The 18,304-nt window shown below is 39.4% G+C and overlaps 1 protein-coding gene across 3 annotated transcripts in view; it reads right to left on the bottom strand.

Moving 5' to 3' along the window:
- rab6ba (RAB6B, member RAS oncogene family a) overlaps positions 1-18,304 on the bottom strand; it is a 54,517-nt gene that overhangs the window by 23,503 nt on the left and 12,710 nt on the right. For all 3 annotated transcript variants that reach the window (XM_030432926.1, XM_030432927.1, XM_030432928.1), the window contains exon 2: positions 7,506-7,564. In XM_030432926.1, the coding sequence (XP_030288786.1) occupies positions 7,506-7,564 (59 nt within the window). The remainder of the gene's footprint in view (positions 1-7,505; positions 7,565-18,304) is intronic.

Below are 18,304 nucleotides of genomic sequence, written 5' to 3'. Positions count from 1 at the left end.
GGTATTTGCTCACAGCAGCGTACTTAACAGAAGTTTTTGAACACAGAAAATGTTATCAATCTACGGTTTCCTGCCTGCACAAGGGGGAATGTGATCAGTCTAAGATTGTGTCTTCCGTGTCAGACCTCAGGCTGTGGTTTTAATATATACAGATCATAACAATTACAGCATGCTACATTTGTAAGCACAGTAATGAGTAGTGCCGGTGCAGATTCATAATGAGTCTATTAGTCTATTAGTGTCACTCACTTGAGTTGTGTCACAAAGCATTAAGGGTAGATTTGTACCCAGTGACAACATTAATTTAAGATGAATCCAATCTTCCAACCCTGATAGTAGACTTGGTTGTTGCAGCAGTAAAGAGTAAAAGGTGTCATTCTGTATGGCTCAAATACAGTTAGAAAAGATCACAGAGGAGTCGGGCTGCAGCTAATAATTGCTTTTGAATATTCATAACTGATTATCAAATGTTTTTTCAATTCATGAAAAAACTAATTGACTAAATTACTAGAAACACTCAGGATAAGTTGATAAAGATGTACTGACATTATACGCATCATCGTCATCATCGTGAGTTGTCTAATTTGAGGTCTGTTGATTTATTGACAATGCCAACTCATACTATAAATAACAGTCCACCTTAAAAGAGGTTGTAGCTTAAGTAAGGCACATTTCCCATACATAGGCTCTATGTGCGCTCACCGTGGTATAAACAGAGCTGTGTGACAGTCAAAGTCCACAGCAGTTTTAGTTTAATTTGACAGTAAGTACAATGATAAGTAAAAGAGATTTGGTTTTATAGGACCCAGAAATTCATTTAAAAAATATAAATATACATATTTTGTTGAAGTTAAAGGAATAAACATCACCTGACGAATCAGAAAGCCAAGTGATTAGTGAACAATTCTGGCCACCTCAATGACGGTAGGTCAGGTTTTTTTAGTTTAATGGAGCAGGCCGAGGATTGTTGACCTTACCCCCATGACCCTACAGCGGCAAGGTAAACATCATAAACTGAACATGGTCAGCACTTTAGAGACCAAAAAGAGATATTGATGAACCTTTCTTTACTATTGAACTACTCCGTCACACACCATACCGTCACATGCCACATTCACCACCTCAAGTTAACTCTCAACCTGTATGAAACACTGCAGTCCAATATCCATTTCTTGATTTATTTTAAATTGACACAAGGCTGGAACCTGCATCTGTCCAGCCATTAAAATCGTAAACATGTCAACATGGCTAAAGACATGGCTGGCCCACTGAATGTGTAGAAATACTGTACATTTCCAACTAAAGACTCCAGGATGGTTAGTAATGGTAATATAAAATCGCAAATCCCAACTATTTTGGCCAGGACAATCATAAGGTAAAGTTTTCATATCCTCCAAGGTATTGTCTCTAACATTTAATGTGCATCATTTAACATCTTTAAATTGTTGTTCTGCTCAGTATGCTGTTTACTCAAACAGGGTCATGCATAAATACATGCATATTTACATACTTATTATTTATATTCAAAATCTATGTATAAAAATGTGCTGTTAATTTTGCACCACACCAGGTAAATCTGTCTATATTTCTATTCTATTTCTTCCCTTTTTTATTAAATTTTTTATTTTTCCTATTGGTTTTTGTTCTTGTAATATTCTGTTGCTGCTGAGACAAACAAATTTCCCCGTCTGCGGGACATTAAAGGATTTCTGATTCTGATTCTGATATAATGTGTCAAACTAACAATGGACACGTTATTTGTTTAAACGAATCACTATGAAATTGATGTTGACTGCACAATGTCGTGGCTGTAGAGTAATGACACCATCTGCGTTTTGAATGGTCCCCTATACACTCTGCTTTCACTGCGCTTTTTGGAGGAGTTTGAAACTGACTGAAAATTTAGTGACAAATTAATTTGAACTACTGAAAGACAACCACAATGGTAAAGTAAAATTCCACAGCTGTATTGATCTAGCATCTGCCACAAATTGTGTGTAGTTGTGACATTTTATATCTTTTTGGACTGTCCAATAAATCAGATCCACCAGTTGATACACTAAATATCTGAGTATTCGGGCAGAGCAGACAGATGCAGTCACAGCCTGGTGGCCAGGCCTGACTGACAGCTCCACCACAGCTGACAAAAGCATTCTGCCTCTGGAGGGCTCTGAGGCCTTTAGCATGTGCTGCGAGGCAGTGAGGACGCCTGCCTCTGTCTCTCTCGGCTGGGTGGCTCCTTGATGGGAGTCTGCTGCTTTAGAGGCAGCAAATCTGGCCTTAGTCATCCTCCTGCTGACTTGAGCCACTACCACGCTCGGTTTCATCTTTCCGATGGCCCCTCCGTCTCTAAATATACTGCTGCTCTTCCTTCAAAAGATTCGACTGGATGTAAAAGCTTGATGTGCAGGAAAATAAACACATAGTGATTCAGTATGGAGGCCTGGAAACGGTGACTTCATAAATCTTCTCATCAGGAAAGATGTCTCCTGCAGGCTCACATTCATAGCATCGCTCCACCCTCGCTGGGCAGATCGAGCCTCCCCTCTGAGCAGCAGCATAAACACTCAAACGGAGCTAATGCATGCAGCATTTTAATTAATACTCAAAGGTCTCTGGAGATGAAGTAGAGAAAAACTGCAAAATCATTTACAGCCCTACCTGTCACTGAGCCAGGGAGGAAAAAGAAGAGGCATTAAGACACGAGGGGAGCGGGGCAGCATGCAGACACACACAGAAAAGAACACACACACACTTAGGAGCGACTGAGCTTTTGCTTTGATCTGTGGCTACAAAGCAGAGGTTATGGCATCCATAGAAAAATCATTAGAAGGTGACTTTACGAAGGAAATGAAGAGGCAGATTTGTGGACGGAGGGTTAAGTGCTGGGCTCAAATGGCTTTTTTTTACACACAAATAAAATAACCAGCTGATATTCATACTCCATTACAATAGCGGTGGGCAGAGCCTGCATTAAAAAGCATATGGAGGCATTATTAAATAAGCAGATGCTATCTGTCCAGCATCTGCCTGCCTAGCATGCTGCCTGCCCACTTACAAAGGGAGGACAGGGCTGAAAAGAGCTCTCTGTCCCTCCAGGGCTCATCATGACGAGGCCGGTGTATAAGGCCATTTGTCTGGAAAGCCAAGTTCCCCCGTGCTCCTCAGAATGACTGTACTTAGCACTGAGTTTGACGTCTGTCGGATTTCAGAGTCGTAATTTATATCCAGCTGCGTTCAGGTTGGGAGTTACAGCAGTAGCCTTTGAAGCGAGTCAGACTGCAGGCAACAATAGACGCCCACATTCACTTCAGGTAATAGTACTTGGGAGTGTGCTGCTCTCTAAAAATGATGCAGGAGATGATCATGTCGCATTCACCATCCACGCATTACAGGCCTTGTTTATGACAATATTAATCTCCCCACAGTCATAGTATACTGAACAATGCTGAAATGGAACAAAGCTTTTTTCAAAGTCTGCCACTGTGTATCCACCCTTCATAGAAAACTGACACTATGTTATAAAAGTTATTGCATCATTCATATCATTATCCTTTTTGTCTATTTGGGGGATTTACATGCCCCAACTCCTTGATCAACAGTTGCTATAATAATTTGGGTAACATGAAAGTGTTGTGGATTCAGTGAGTCTTTATCCTATATGTATTTAGATTTCGGCTGACTGGTTAGTTTAACTTGTAATTAAGTTCAGTCAAAAGGTTAGTCTTTGTTGGTTTGTCTGTTTCTCTGTCCTGTCTTCCCTTTGTGTTTTACCTGTATTTGCTGCCTTTGTCCTTGTGTTATCCTGGTTTGTACTTTGTTTTTGATTTGTTCATAGGTTATACTTTTCACTTGTTACTCCAGTTTTGTTGCCTTTTGTTTTGGATTATTGGATTTTGGACTTGGACATCAGCTTTTATTAAAGCTAGCTTTTAGTTTTCAACCCACCTGCCTCAGAGTTTTGCATTTGGGTCCTATTAACCTTGACATTAACTGCAATGGACATAATGGTATCTTTGGAGCGGGTCATGTCTCTGCATTTAGATTAAAAGCAGAATGGTTTTTGATGCAAATTGCAGCGATCAGGTATTGTTTCTTTAAAGTGAAACTCTCGCCAAAATGCGACCTAGGCTTTTTTTGTGAACGTATGACTCAAACCTTCGTGTAAAAGCATAATTACGACGAAAAACTCTCTTTTTAGTAAACTCTGTGCACACAAACAATGTTCTCAATGCTCGTGTTCATGTGTAGAGACTCTGGTGATACTACGAGCAAAGTTTCATGTTGTGTCGAGCCTTCTTAGTGTTTTAAAAATAGCGATTTTGATGCTATTGTAAAAGTGCCCGTTGCACTGGGAAAATGAGCTTGACCCGAAAACGAAACTATGGTTAATTTTAAAAGTGCCTCTTTCATCATAATTATGCTTTTACACAGAGGTTTAACTCATATACATTCGCAAAAAAGGCCTAGGTCGCATTTTGCCGAGAATTTCCCTTGCCTCCACTGGCTGCGTCACAGCCTCTGTTGTGACTGTTGACCGTGTTGATAGGATGGGCTGGACTAACATCCTGTTGTTCCAACATGCCCAACCACCGAGGAACACCTCTCAATTTGAATAGCTCTGAAAAAGATGAATACATTTCCATTCACTAACTTCACTGTGTGAAGGCACAATATGGGTCCAGAACTAATAATGAACTCTGCCACTCTGCCATTAGCTTATCATCCAGCAAAAACTCTACCCCTTTATACAGGAATTAATGAATGGATACATTTCTTTCCCGACTATTGAGTCGTGATAAAGGAAGATGTTCGTACACAGTTTTTGTTAAAAAAAAGTCTGCTTTCCAGTCTTTTGAGTCCTCCGCCAACTCTAAGCCCGTTCCACAGCAATTTGTGACAAAAGTCTGTTTAAAGAAACACCTATACATCAGAGACTCAGCAGCCCATCGACACAAAGACAGGAGCCCTAACAGGCAGAGTGAAATGTCTTTCATGACTTTAGGAATATAGAAGTAAAAGAGGATACAACGGCAACTGTGAAAGCTCAGCATCCCAGAGCAAACACAGACAATTTAATCCAAACACAATGAGCCATCCAAATCTCATTACAGCACAGCACAGCACAGCACTTGTGCAAAAGCTGAAGAATAGAGGCATATTTTTTTTTTTTCCAAGTTTTTTGAGGGTTAGCAGGATGCAGCAAGGCCAAAGACGACAGGCCTTTGTAGCAACAGTGATAATACAATAAAACCTTAGAGAGTACAAGCTGAACGATATTACTGACTTTGTTCATGAGAACGTTGCACTCTCAATGCTGTTTAATTTAATAATAAAAGTCCAAGATTTTAGAGTTTTTTATTTTCACCTGGTTAGCTTAGCACAAAGATGTGAAACAGGGAAAAAGCTAATCTTATTATGCAACCTGTTTCTTTAATAAACTTTCATTCCTGGGGATAAAGAGAGTCGGTTTTAATTATAGATGTTTGTACTAAGTTAGACGGAAGAGGTGAGGAAAAAGGAAGCAGGCTTAGATCAAGAACTGAGAAAATCTTCAGAGACCACTGTAGATGATTTAAAGACAGAGCCAGATTAACACTTAGGCTTGTGGGACTGAAGCAGCACGTCTCCAGCTTTAGGAGGTCCGGTGGGCTGCAGAACATTATTAACTCTACTGGCCTGATAGCAAGTCTGCCAGCCACATTTACACCTGATGGAAATTGCCACGGTTGTTGAGAAATGGTGAGGCGAGGACCCAAATGCGGCACATCAAGGAGGCAGACAGGATTCAGGAACAAGAGTTCAACTTAATTAAACAAAAGCTGAATGATCCAACAAAACCAAGATGACCTAAAATGAGCAAAAGGCCAAAAACACAAAGAACAAACAAACGCAAAATTCAAATCAATGAAAACACAAGGAACAAAAAGTACGAGCATACCAAGAGGTCAAACGGAGAAACACTAGAGAACACTGGAGGATGCTGGGGTGAAACACGGGAGGAAAACACAGGAGAAAATGGAACGATCTAACAAAGACATCAGGGAGCACAAAGACTATATACTCACACACAAACACACACACACACACTAACGAGTGGATGAGGTGCAGGTGGAGTGAGGCGCGGAAAGGACAGATGAGAGAACGGAAAAACACTGGAAGGAGGCAAATCACACAATGGCAGGAACTGAAAAGCAACACAGGACAGATGAGGGCACTATTTCAAAATAAAAAAGGAAATAACAGAATCGCAAAACTGTGACTGTAAATGAAAGCAACGCTTTCTAAAATACTTTCTTAAAATAGAGATTATGTATTGTTGGATAAAGGCACAGGCCTCAGCTGTCCATTATAAATGTACGCAGGTACACCATGCTGAAACCACAAAAACATTGTGAAGAAAATTACATTCATCATTTCTCAGGGGCCAGTCATGTCTTTCAACCTGAAACCAAATACAAAACATGCTCACAGTCAGGGTCCTCTACAAATACTGTATTCCTTGGAAAAGAATATTTTGTGCACAAAAGTTAAATGAAACACATCTGAAAAAAGACTGCTTAATAGCAATCAGTAAAATAAAAATAATAAATAATAATGTTCTGTTATTATAAAACTTTTCTGTAATTTTAAAAGCAATCTCAAATGATAGAAATCTTCCACTGCAATCTAAATTAAAATAGAAGCCAACAGCTGGAGCCTTTACTTTGTTTAAATGACAGACAGTATTCATCCTGGCATGAAGTAGCTACACTGAGTGGTATAGTGCCAATATCATCAGCAGATGAAAAATAATATTCAGTGACAATTTAAGCAAGTTTAGCCAAAGAAAAGTTACCTCTTAAGTTTTCTTCACGTTAGGTAATCTCATATATTGATATTTCAGAGCAGCTAATCTGCTTAAGGTTTTTCACACGTAGCACAGGCTCATAACACTGTACGTTCCCTCAATAAAGAGCCAGAGTGAACGAACGCACACACACTAAATTATATGCGAAGGAGGGCGGAATAGCTTGGTGAGATTTATTTTTAATTCCTTTTTTATTACTATATAAGGAGATACTTTTTGCTTATAAAGCAATAATATTGCAGGGTTTATTTAAGGGTCCTCTGCGTGTGTGCACACGCCTGCAAAGGCCTCTACAAGAGCTGTGGCTGCTTAAGCAATAATCTGTTTTTAGGATGACGAGGGAGATTAGGCTGCTTTGGAGAACAGGGTTAGAAATAGTGATCGCCTGAGGGCCCACAGTGCTCTTGATGTTGTTCGGTTCAAAGTTGTCTGTTTTAACATCCATCTCGGCTGTGACTTCCTCTTCTAACACACACAAATAAGCATTTCTGGTGAATTCATTTTCTTGATAATAATGTATTTCATCATCAAGTAATGTGCAACTGTAAGTTTCACTCCAGTGGACAGACACACAGCACAGTGTAACTGATCAATAGAGACAATATCGATCATGACAGACAAAGCACTGGCTGTCAGTACCTGCCCTGGCACCTACCTGATACGTATTGTCGAAGCTGTCGTACATGAATCGTGTGATCAGAGACGTCTTTCCAACTGCAAGAGAAAAAACAGACAGACTGCGTTAAGTGAGAGACAAGAGGCTTTTTGTCTTCCTCTGTTCAGACACACAATAAACGTAACAGCAGGAGTAGTGGTTATGGTTTCTGCCACTGCTGCCCAGGGAGCTCATTACAGAGTGTGGGGGTGACCAGGAGGTCAGCGTTGGCATCAGGTCCACATGTAATTGCAGTGCTGCAGCCACTACTGGCATTTTGTGTGCTCCCAAAACACGGACATTTCCAATATAATCTATCTAATGGGGAGAGCATGGTGATGAGATGCAAAGAGGCCAAATCATTTTCAGAGAACAGTTGGGAACCTGAGGGATTTGTGTTCCTTTACAGTCGTCCATTATCTGCACATCATCTAAACAGAATGCAGAGAGAAACACACCAATTGATGTCAGGTCATTTTGATGATATTTTTAAGTAGACAAATCAGTTTTTAAGAATAATTAATGGAGAAAGATGCAGAACGAACGTATCTCATTTTCTTTAAAACAATATTATTATTGTAAATTAATCATTTTACAAATTTTGTGAGGTCTAAAATGATTGTTTTGTTTATCTCCAGCTTCTAACAAGGTTTGTGTAGTACAACAGCGTTGGTACGTGTGGTATCTGTGTGTCATCAGCATCAGGAGTCTTGGCAGCTGCCAGCTTGGGGAAAAAACAGTACAAATGGCTGAGTTCTACAATATGTGCCCAGCCTACTGTCTAATGTTAGCTGGTTAACGTTAGAAACATTAACATCAGCTAGCTGGCATAGTAATTTAACATTTTCTAGCTAGCATTAGCAACGTGACCTAATTCAACAAACTGTCAACCACTTCAGGGGGCAAAAGACATAAAAAACTGCAGTGGTGTGACATGAATGCAACGGAAGGGGGGATGCCACTTTTAGAGGCTGAATGTTATCAATAACACCTTTTAGTCCAAAACAATGACAACTGGTTGGTTTTGAAACATATTGTAAGAGACTGTTTGTTTGCAGGCCACTGTCAATCAAATCTGATCAAACCACACCAACACACTCCTCATGAAGCAGCTCAGATGATTTTTAACCTTGACAAATAATACTTGTGAAACAAATTACATCTTTATCATATAAAAAACAGCTAGAGAACAATGTAATAAAAAGGACAAATATTTATCTGGTGTTAACTCTCCAGTTTTTGAGCATTGTTCATTATCCATTGAACAGGATAATTGGGTGGTGCATCACAAAACAATAATTTACAATTATCCTGCACTGTACACTCTTATACAGTATTGCATGGACCAAAGTGAGATATTAAACAGATATTAAAATATATTTGGCCATTTATAACAAGCAACATTAGTGATACGATTAATATCGAAGTGAAAATAAATGGACAACTGATTCATCGTGCTCCTTAATTCCTGTTAAGCAAAATCAAAGTTGCTCTTACAAAGAAGAAACAAGAAGTTTTCATATTACACATGAATGGTTACCTGAAAAATGATACTGAACTAAACTGCCAAGAATCATTATGGAGGCGTGTTATGATACGTGACTAATAATGACCGGGAGGCAGCCAACTGATTTCATATCAATGCAAGAATAGATTCATTATTTTCAGAGTGTAAGGCATGATATACCAGGATAAATCGCTTATAGGAAGGAAGGCTGGTGAGACATGGTCGACTCAGTGATAGATGGCGTATCTGATTTTTTATTCTCGTGGTTTTACTAATGAAGGGGACTGGAGAACAGAAAATGGGGAAGCCAGCAGGAATCAATCACATCCTCTTCTTATATCCATTTAGCAGCAGTGCAGAAGGGGTTGGCTGAGAGCCGGTATCTTACATCCCTCTGACTCCAGTGGAACAGATTCAAAGTACTACATTTAAGTCTCATCTGCCAGTAAACACTGACCCGCCTCTGCATGGTGCTGACTACCATATAGTTTACTGACATTTCATCTTATTGACTCTTGACAAATGAACATAAATCTACTCATCCACATACAGTATCCCACTGTGCAACATCTTTTTTGTGCCGCTGCCATTCCAGATTTGCTGTTATTAAATATTTGCAAAAACTGAAATGAATTATTCAAGTGAAAGCAATGTACAGTAACTGAATCCTCAAAATTTGCAAGCGCAGGCTCGCTCAGTAAACATAATGTGTCTTTAATCACAGTTCATCAAATGGGCACTCTGTTCAAATTGTATATAGAAAGAGTTTTATCAGGCAGACTAATTACACGTGTCTGTGCCCTCACTCGGTTTCCATATCTGCAAGGCAGGATCTGATATGCAGCGACTGATTATGCTAATGATCTCATGCTAATTTATCAACACATCATCTAGCTTACTTAGCACCAGAGTTGTCCTACTTTAGATGGATATCAGATAATTTGACACGTACTGTTAATTCAGTCATGGTCTATTTGGAATTATAAGTACATTAGGACTAGTAAGGTCTAGTAAAGACAACTGCATGGATCTGTAGTTAAAACAGAATTCTGCATTAATGCAGCATTTGTTGTGTCCTTACACAACACTAAATTAGCATGGTAGTGTTTGTAACTATTAAATGAATGTTTAAGGCCAGTCACAGACTCACATTTTTCAGAGTCAGTCTGAAACATTTAAATCTGAGTCTTTGAATTCATTTTCAAATGAAGCAGTAAATCTAAGACTACGTCTACAGCTACCGTCTAAAACTCAATGTAAGTCCACATTAGCACTTCCAGGTTGTATTTGCAGAGACTGCTATCCAAGATGAAACACCTTCACAACATAAAAAAACAGCTAAATCTCTTCTTCTCCCCCCTTTTTTCAAATGACAAACAACAAAACTACAGCCTGACCAATAGCTGATTTTTGGCATAAAAGCTCTCAATATAAATATATCTGCTAATGAGGTGTTTTTTTGCAAAGATCCATCAAAAGTGGTTATCAACACTTGTGGCAAAGATTAGCAACAGAGGTAGGGTTTAACAATTAACTTCATTGTCCTAAACGACATTAGCGCACTGCCAGAGTGAACACTGGGAATTTCAATCATAGATGACCCCAGGTATATTCTTTCGTATTTCGTTTTGACATTAATCAGTATTGAAAATCATCAATAGTTGCAGCCCTACACATTACAATACAGCATGGGTACAATTTATCACCTTAAATAATTGCTCGAACAGAACGCCCTGACATCAGTGGTCTTGAGAGCAGAGCAGAAGAATGGAGAGACGTCCTTGTTGCTGACTCATCCTCCTCGACCACTGAGCAATGAGAGACAGCACTCTGTTCCTCTCAGTCACTGCTGAAAACTTCAAAACTCAGGGACAGGCAGAACGTCCTTTCACTTTCTTCCTCTTACTCAAGTAGTATCAGTTGTGAGTGCAGTATGACCAAAATCTGAAGAGGCACTGACATTCAGAGCAGCACTAGCACACTTGGATAGATGTACAAAATGGTATAATGGGGCACATCGACATCACACTAGAGGGAAACCTTAACATGTCCCTTAAAGTCCTGATCCAACCTTCTAATTTTCATAATCTTAAAAGGCTAGACTGAGAGTGTTGTTCAATTTTTGTCAATACCTACAGATATAACTCCAGGTCTGTTTGTGTGAATTTAATTACTGAGGTGGAAGCAGGAAGCTTAGTTACGCTCATGGCTGCAATAATTTAGTACATTTTCCTGTTAGGCTAAAAAGAAACGATTAACAAGGCAGATTTTTGATTACATTTTCAGAATTAGCTCTGCATTTCTGAACATTTCCCCCCTCATAAGCTTTTCATCCTCTTTGCCATTAACGCCGAACACTGCTTTGGAGATTATGATGGGATTCAAATGATTAGTAGCTTCAGTCGACATAAAAGTAAAATCTGAAGCAAAGGCAGAGATAACAAAGCAACAACCTCCTTTCATTTAGGTCGTAATGGAGGTGTGTTCCCACAGGGTAGCGGGTTCACAGAAAAAACTGTAGCTTATTAAATTTGAGGAGGAAGGATAACATTGAACTACAAGAAGTTGAGCAGTAATTTAAAACTTCCTGGCTGTCGGCAAAAACAAACCTTAAAGAAAACTAATCATGGAATGAGAAACTAGTTTTAAAACGGACTAATTCCATATTTTTAATAAAATGTTAGTACACAAAACTACTTCCTCTCATCGACTTGAGGAGGTTCAGTGAGTACGTATTAAAAACATGATGAAGGAAGGTAGAAAAGGTCAAAACGTTTGGTATTAAACTACATATACAGGAAATTCTCTTTAGTGAAAGCAATGATGCAACAGTTTTGTGTTTGATGAATTCCCCCGCAGATTCCAGGCCGTCTGTGCAAATGTCTCATCTTGCCATTTAGGCTATTCAGTGCAGCTTTTTCTTCAGCGTCTGGCACCTATTGATTACCGGCACATTCTAATTGAAGTGGATAACGTGTACAAGCTCCTGTAGTGCAAATGGCCACCTTAAAGACAGGAGCGGGCTGTCCACCATTCACGACTTGTCTTCTGATGACGGCAGTCTAAATCCCCTGAACCGCCTACATGTGGCTCCCACCAGTAAAGCAAACCTGTGCCTGTTAATAAAGACCCAGCAGGCTAGTTTTGAGGACAGCTCATTCAAGTTCTGATCTGCTACTGGACTCAAAGGGGGACCTCACAATGAATATGCTAATGTGACCCTTTTATGTTACCTTAATTAGTGACTGTCTGGGCTGTGGAGTGACGAGCTGCTGCATTGTTTTGTTGTGATTTCTTGATGAGGTCTGGAATAAAAACCCTGCCTCTAATGACACGACTGATTTTTTATTTGACATAAGTTTTTTGTTTTGGAACAGCTGGAAAGAATGTTGTGATTTTTTGTTGTGACTTTTGGTTACTGTGGTTACATATAGCTTTGCCCAAAGAGCTGTGGTAATTTTAGAGGAGTTATTCTTTCCTGTTACATAGCAGCAGGAGGGGTCAGAGAGGATGAATTCATGAGGTTACATAAGGCATTTAAATCTTTAACATCCTGGTGAGGCATTGTATGTGAACCTGACGACATCTTTTTCCATTTAGACCTGCAGTTAGATGAAGTTCACAGAAATAGACAGTGCCATCTGATGAGACTGACTAATGTAAATAGACATCTCTTCAAGACTTGTACAACTTAAGTCCCTCTCACGCGTGCTCTGCTCCCCCTGAGATTTTCCAAACATTACCTGGAGGAGCTGTACATGTGAAGGTAAATGTCTGAAACAGTTGGCACAGACATTCATCAGACAGCCCCATAATACAAAGTCGTTGTAATGTTAACTGAGCCAATTTGTTCAAAGAAGTGGTCACTGTCCAGAGAACTCCCAGCAGTGTTGTAGGTGCCTGCATATTGCTTTACACTTTTTTAGTCCTGAACACACATTTTTCCTTTTTCTTTCTCCTACATGCTCTACACAGGTGTACCTCTCGCTTGAACCAAGAGTATTTCCAGAAGGTGAGAAGATGTCTGACATGGACAATCTCACGTTGTATGTGAAAATCGCTTTGCTGTATGTGTAGCTGCATTGGAAACTCTGTAATGTTTCCAAAAGCCCCATTATTTGGTTGACCTCAGCATGTTTGAAGAGTTTCTCCAGTAATTAAGTATTACACAGTGTAATGTATTGAGACAGATTGAAAACAGCTTATATCCCTTATATAGGCCAAGCTGATAAAACATCCCACAATGTTACTCAATGACATCTTTTATTAAGCCTGTTATAAGCCATCATCTTTAAACTCTATGGCTGGTTATAGAGGCCTGGACACATAAACAAGCCGCCGCAGCGCATCAATTCACTCAAACTAATCTGCTTGAGGAGTCAAACAGATCAGTGCTAACGTTTCACGCACAGTTTAATTTGGGTGAAATCTGACACGAGATCACTGACCCAAGCCATCTTGGCCTTCACCTCCGCTATTTCCTCCAGCAACATTGGAGACTTTGGTGGCTTGTTAGCTGTATGTCTCAATCTATGTTTATTTGAGTAAAAACTGAGGAGGCGGAGCAATGGTTTGCAGACAGTTAGCAAACGGGAGTATGTGGTATGAATATGTTTCTTTTAATAAATGCTGTTGGCCTAATGTCATGTGATTGACTTAGCCAAGCAATTAAGCTAACGAATTTCCTAACTAAGCATTAGCAAGCTTGTTAGCTCTTTCCTTCCTCAATAAGCATACATTGAAACGAAGGGTGTACAAAGGTGAAATAAACGCCATTGGGAAGAATAGAACATGAAAGAGAGAATAATGAGCTCTGAGAGTTTCTGTGAATGACTACTGCTAGCCTGGCTAGCAAGATTACAGTTAGCTTGCCAGCTATAGCAGTTAGCCATGCTGGCTAGTTCACAAACTAGCCATGCAAGTATTTTACGTGGAAGAGCGAACTTTCTCAATACTGACTTTCTTTAGTAGACCGCTTACTGAAAACTGACACAGCAACACAATATTCAGACTCTGAATGCACATTTCTCCACAGGGGAGCTATTCAAGATGTAACAACACACCACACTGTCTCTATTAATGATGTACAACCACACAGTGTAAGCTATCAATTATGTAGCCACCTTATAGACATCTTAATAAATAGTAACAAAGATAGGGGATTCCTGCGTTGTGCATTTCAAATTATATCCTTAGTTTTAATAAAGTCTCTACTTGCTGCTACACTTCAAAGACTTTGCGGAGTGAGTTAGCAACATGAGGGCCAATTAACGGAGAGAACTGAGCACCTGCTGCTGCACAACCTGCACTTTCACTACCAGGACTCCACTGAGCACAGTCAGCAGACACCTCATCAAGGCATCTCTTAAAAGCTCAAAATGCAATTTAACGGCATGTTAAAGGCCCAACGCAGTCGGGCTCACATTAGGCTTTGCCTCCCACCTACCATTTGTGAACTATGCATCCATAAAATTAGTTAGTTAAGGATTCTCTCACCTCTACACCTAAACAATCAGTGACTAATGTGTAACAAATACGCTAGAGCGAACCTGATAAATCCCTACGAGACATGGCAAGAACTGAAGATAATTGTATTGAATGGAAGCGATTGAAATTAGTGTTCTATAAAATAGAAGATCTCACAAACTTTTAATGACAAAGCCAGACTTTAAAGGATAAGTTCAACCACAAATGAATATTCAGTAATTAACTATTCACCCCCATCCTGATGCAGTCACAACAAAACAGCGTTGCAGAATTATAAACAAAAAACAACAAAAAACAAAACATATCGTGACTGCATATACCTCGTCTGGCATACTCAAAGTCTGCCCAAGATCCCCGACTGATTTCAAATGACATTATTGGTACACTTTTTAAAGCCGAAATCTGGAGCTGCTCTCTGGGCTTAGAGATCCCAAACTAATACTATGTATACTTGAACTATACCAGACAAGCTGTATGGAGCCATTTTATGATTTTGTTTTGGTTGTTTCTTAAATTTTCAAGTCCCCAACTACTTCCATTGTTTGGTAGTGTTGTGCAACGCTGTTTTGCTGTGAAGATGTAGCAATAATTTGATTTCACCCCACTTTCCATAGGCATGAGGCTGAGTAGATAATGACTGAAGTTTGGGGTAAACTTATCTAGTAATCTTTTAGTATCTTCATAACAATTATACAGTGTATGTGTATGAAACATATGTTTAACAGCAGAGGTTGATCTATAAATTTCTTTCCAAAAAAAATAACAAAAGTTCTACAAACATTGTTTATTTATTTAACATTTAGTTATTATGGTTGATGCTTTACATAAAGTACTTAACAGTTGTGAACAGCCTTGCTTTTAATCTATGGACTAGCCAATGCATATACACAGTAAGATAAACCTCGAACTACCACTTCTTGCTGAGCTATTTAAAACTGAATAATACACTAAGTTGTCCATCAAGCCCTGAAACTGTGTGCCAAGCAGCCAGGTAAATCCACTGCTGGTCACTTGGCGGCAAGCATCATGGAATACCCTTGAGGACTTGGCAGCCAATCAGAGCATGGCAGTGCTTTCTGCATGGGCCCAACTCCCACTCACAAGGAGATGGATAAAAATAAAACTGTGCGTGTCATGCATTGCTTTCGCACGACACCAGGATGAGAGCTCAGCACGCTGGAGAGAGGCAGATATCTAATATTTAACGATGAATGAAGAAACCCAGAGGAATAAGTGGTTATTTAAGATTGTCCCTGCTGAGGAAGGAGACCTGGAGAAGATACAGAACAGTGGGAGAGATATGGACTCTTGCATCTGTGTTCTTGTTTATTCATAGTCACAGCAGCTGGCGTACAGAACCCGACTGGAGAAAGCCAAACAGCAGATGGCCCAAAAAATGAATTTCCTTCAGTCTAAGTTAACGAATTATACACACATTAAGAAATCAAACGGAAATGACACCAGTAGAGCAGTAAAAAATATGTCTAGTTTCAATGCTGGTTTGATGTATAACTGTCACAATGTTATATGGATATTGTAAAAATTAGCTGTATATAAGATTATGTCACAAAATACTGCTTCAGAAAAACATCAAGGGTTAGGTGCCTTGCTGAAGGGCTACTTGACAGGCAGAATCAGCATCATGGCATCGTTTACTACACCCAAAGCCACACCCCTCGTTTGAAGATTTTTAGAAAAGTTTGTTTCAAAAGATCTTAAAAAAAGGGAAAAATCTAATTCTTGCATTTTTCATATCAGCAAGTCCCAAAACTAAGCCATGGCGAGCTCTCTGGATTCAAACACAAGATGTGAGGCTGCCTCAGACGAACTGCGGGACCCTGCTTCATCATCAAAAACCTAGAATTATGTGTGAAGCAAACACATAGCTGGGTAGAATGATTTGCAGTTTTGTTTGTCACTGTGTTATTGTGAATAAAAAGTAGAACCTTCTTTTGCCTGTGTGCTGTCCAATTCAAAGTAATCCATGACATCCTCTCTTTCATTAAACAATATTAAAGCCAGCTACATTTGGTTGGTAAGGTCTTAGCTTTTTTAATCATCTGTGGTTATGTTATAGCACATACAGGTTAACCACTGTGTCACAGGCCTTACAGCATATGTTCAGGTGTCACCTTTAATAAAAGAGTTTATAACTCATTTAAATCAGAAAGCTCTGGTCTATCCTCACAGGTGTTTCCACTGTATTTGTTTGATTAAACCTCTCATCAGGACCTCAGGAGTGTGAGACTGTGAACAGACTGAGCTTGATTGAAATCTCCCTCAGACAGTACAACTTTTATATTATTCTTGTTATTACAGAAGTTTAACATCCAACTAGAGCCTTCAGCCAGCACTGAAAACATCTGTGTGAGTAAACCAGGCATGTTACATTAATTCAATTGTTCAAAGTGTAGAACCACAATTATTCAGCTTACCGTCAAAATTGGTCACTGACATGTAACTGTATACTTTCTGTATGACGGTTGGCTACACAGAGTGTTTCAAAACGCCACTGCTATTCATATATGCTATATGTTAGCAAAGACACACCTTCAAATCACTAACTGTGATATTATCCGTGACAGAGCATGTGGACGTAACAAAGCTGACCTCAGCCTCGTAAAGCGCACAGATATCTGGAGACATGGGCCCTTCGAGCTGTGTTGTTTCTATTAGTTCACAATGAGAAAGGCCAGACCAGCAAAATTAAACTGGTAAATGGCAAACAACAGGCACGGTTCCTCGGCTGTGCACTGTCCTATTAGCTTCATTCTGTTTGATGCCAGTCAACCTTTCTGGCTTGGATAACATGATAACTGAAACCATTACGCTCAAGCCAATTATTATTATGGCAGAGTAAACACAAACATAGAAATGGTTTCTATCCATATACAACTGATCAGAGCTGACATTTTTTAGCCACGCTGTCATCTCGGCTCCACAAACAGCTATTGGTTTGACTGCAATGTTATCCTGTACAGCCATTCATGGTTCCCAGAGGACGAACCCTACAAACTCTGGTGATTCCCTACTAGAGTTTGATAAAGGGTTGGGTAATATATCTATATTAAAACATTGTCATGATGTGAAACTATATCTTGTCTTAGATTCTGTATGTGGTTTTCTTGGTTTTAAAGACTGCACTATAGTAAAGCAATGTCATTTTCTAGACTCAGTAGACACATCTCCATTAATCTCTATAAATTAATTAATTAATTAATCAATTGATTATCTCACTGTGTTACTATGTTTTAAAAGTACAAAAAGACAACTCTCCAATATTGATGCAGCATTGATATTGAGGTATTTGTTCTAAAATATTGAGGATTGAGGACTTTTTATATGATTTTGATGATATATGATTTTTGAACTGTTGCAAAACGAATGAAACTCCCATCAGCACCAGCTCTACTTCAGTGCAGGGGTCTTAAACTGCCGGCCCCCCAGGCCACTTCCTTTTATTTTGAAGCAGTCTAATCAGGAAATAGGAATGTCTTCAGTTTGCATTGCTGTCATTCATCAAAATGTGTCTGCAAAGCAAAACAACGGTCTCTTTTCAGCATTTGTAGACAGCAGATCAATCTTAAATTTGTCTAGGAGTAGTTTTATTCAGTCTGTATGAGTAATGGACGAGAAGGAGAGGTTTGATGAGGAGCTGCAGGTGACAGGCAGCACACCTCCAACTTTTCAGAGAGGTAACAACTCTTTTTCCCTCATTAATTTTTATCGAGTTACCTGTTATGAATTGAAATCCGACATAAATCTGACAACAATTCCTCTGTCATCGTCCCGTCAGTCAGCTCTC

Source organism: Sparus aurata, chromosome 11 (assembly GCF_900880675.1).
Source record: "Sparus aurata chromosome 11, fSpaAur1.1, whole genome shotgun sequence".
NCBI lineage: Eukaryota > Metazoa > Chordata > Actinopteri > Spariformes > Sparidae > Sparus > Sparus aurata.
The sequence above is the reverse complement of the archived record's forward strand: the minus strand, read 5'-3'. Positions and strand labels throughout refer to the sequence as shown.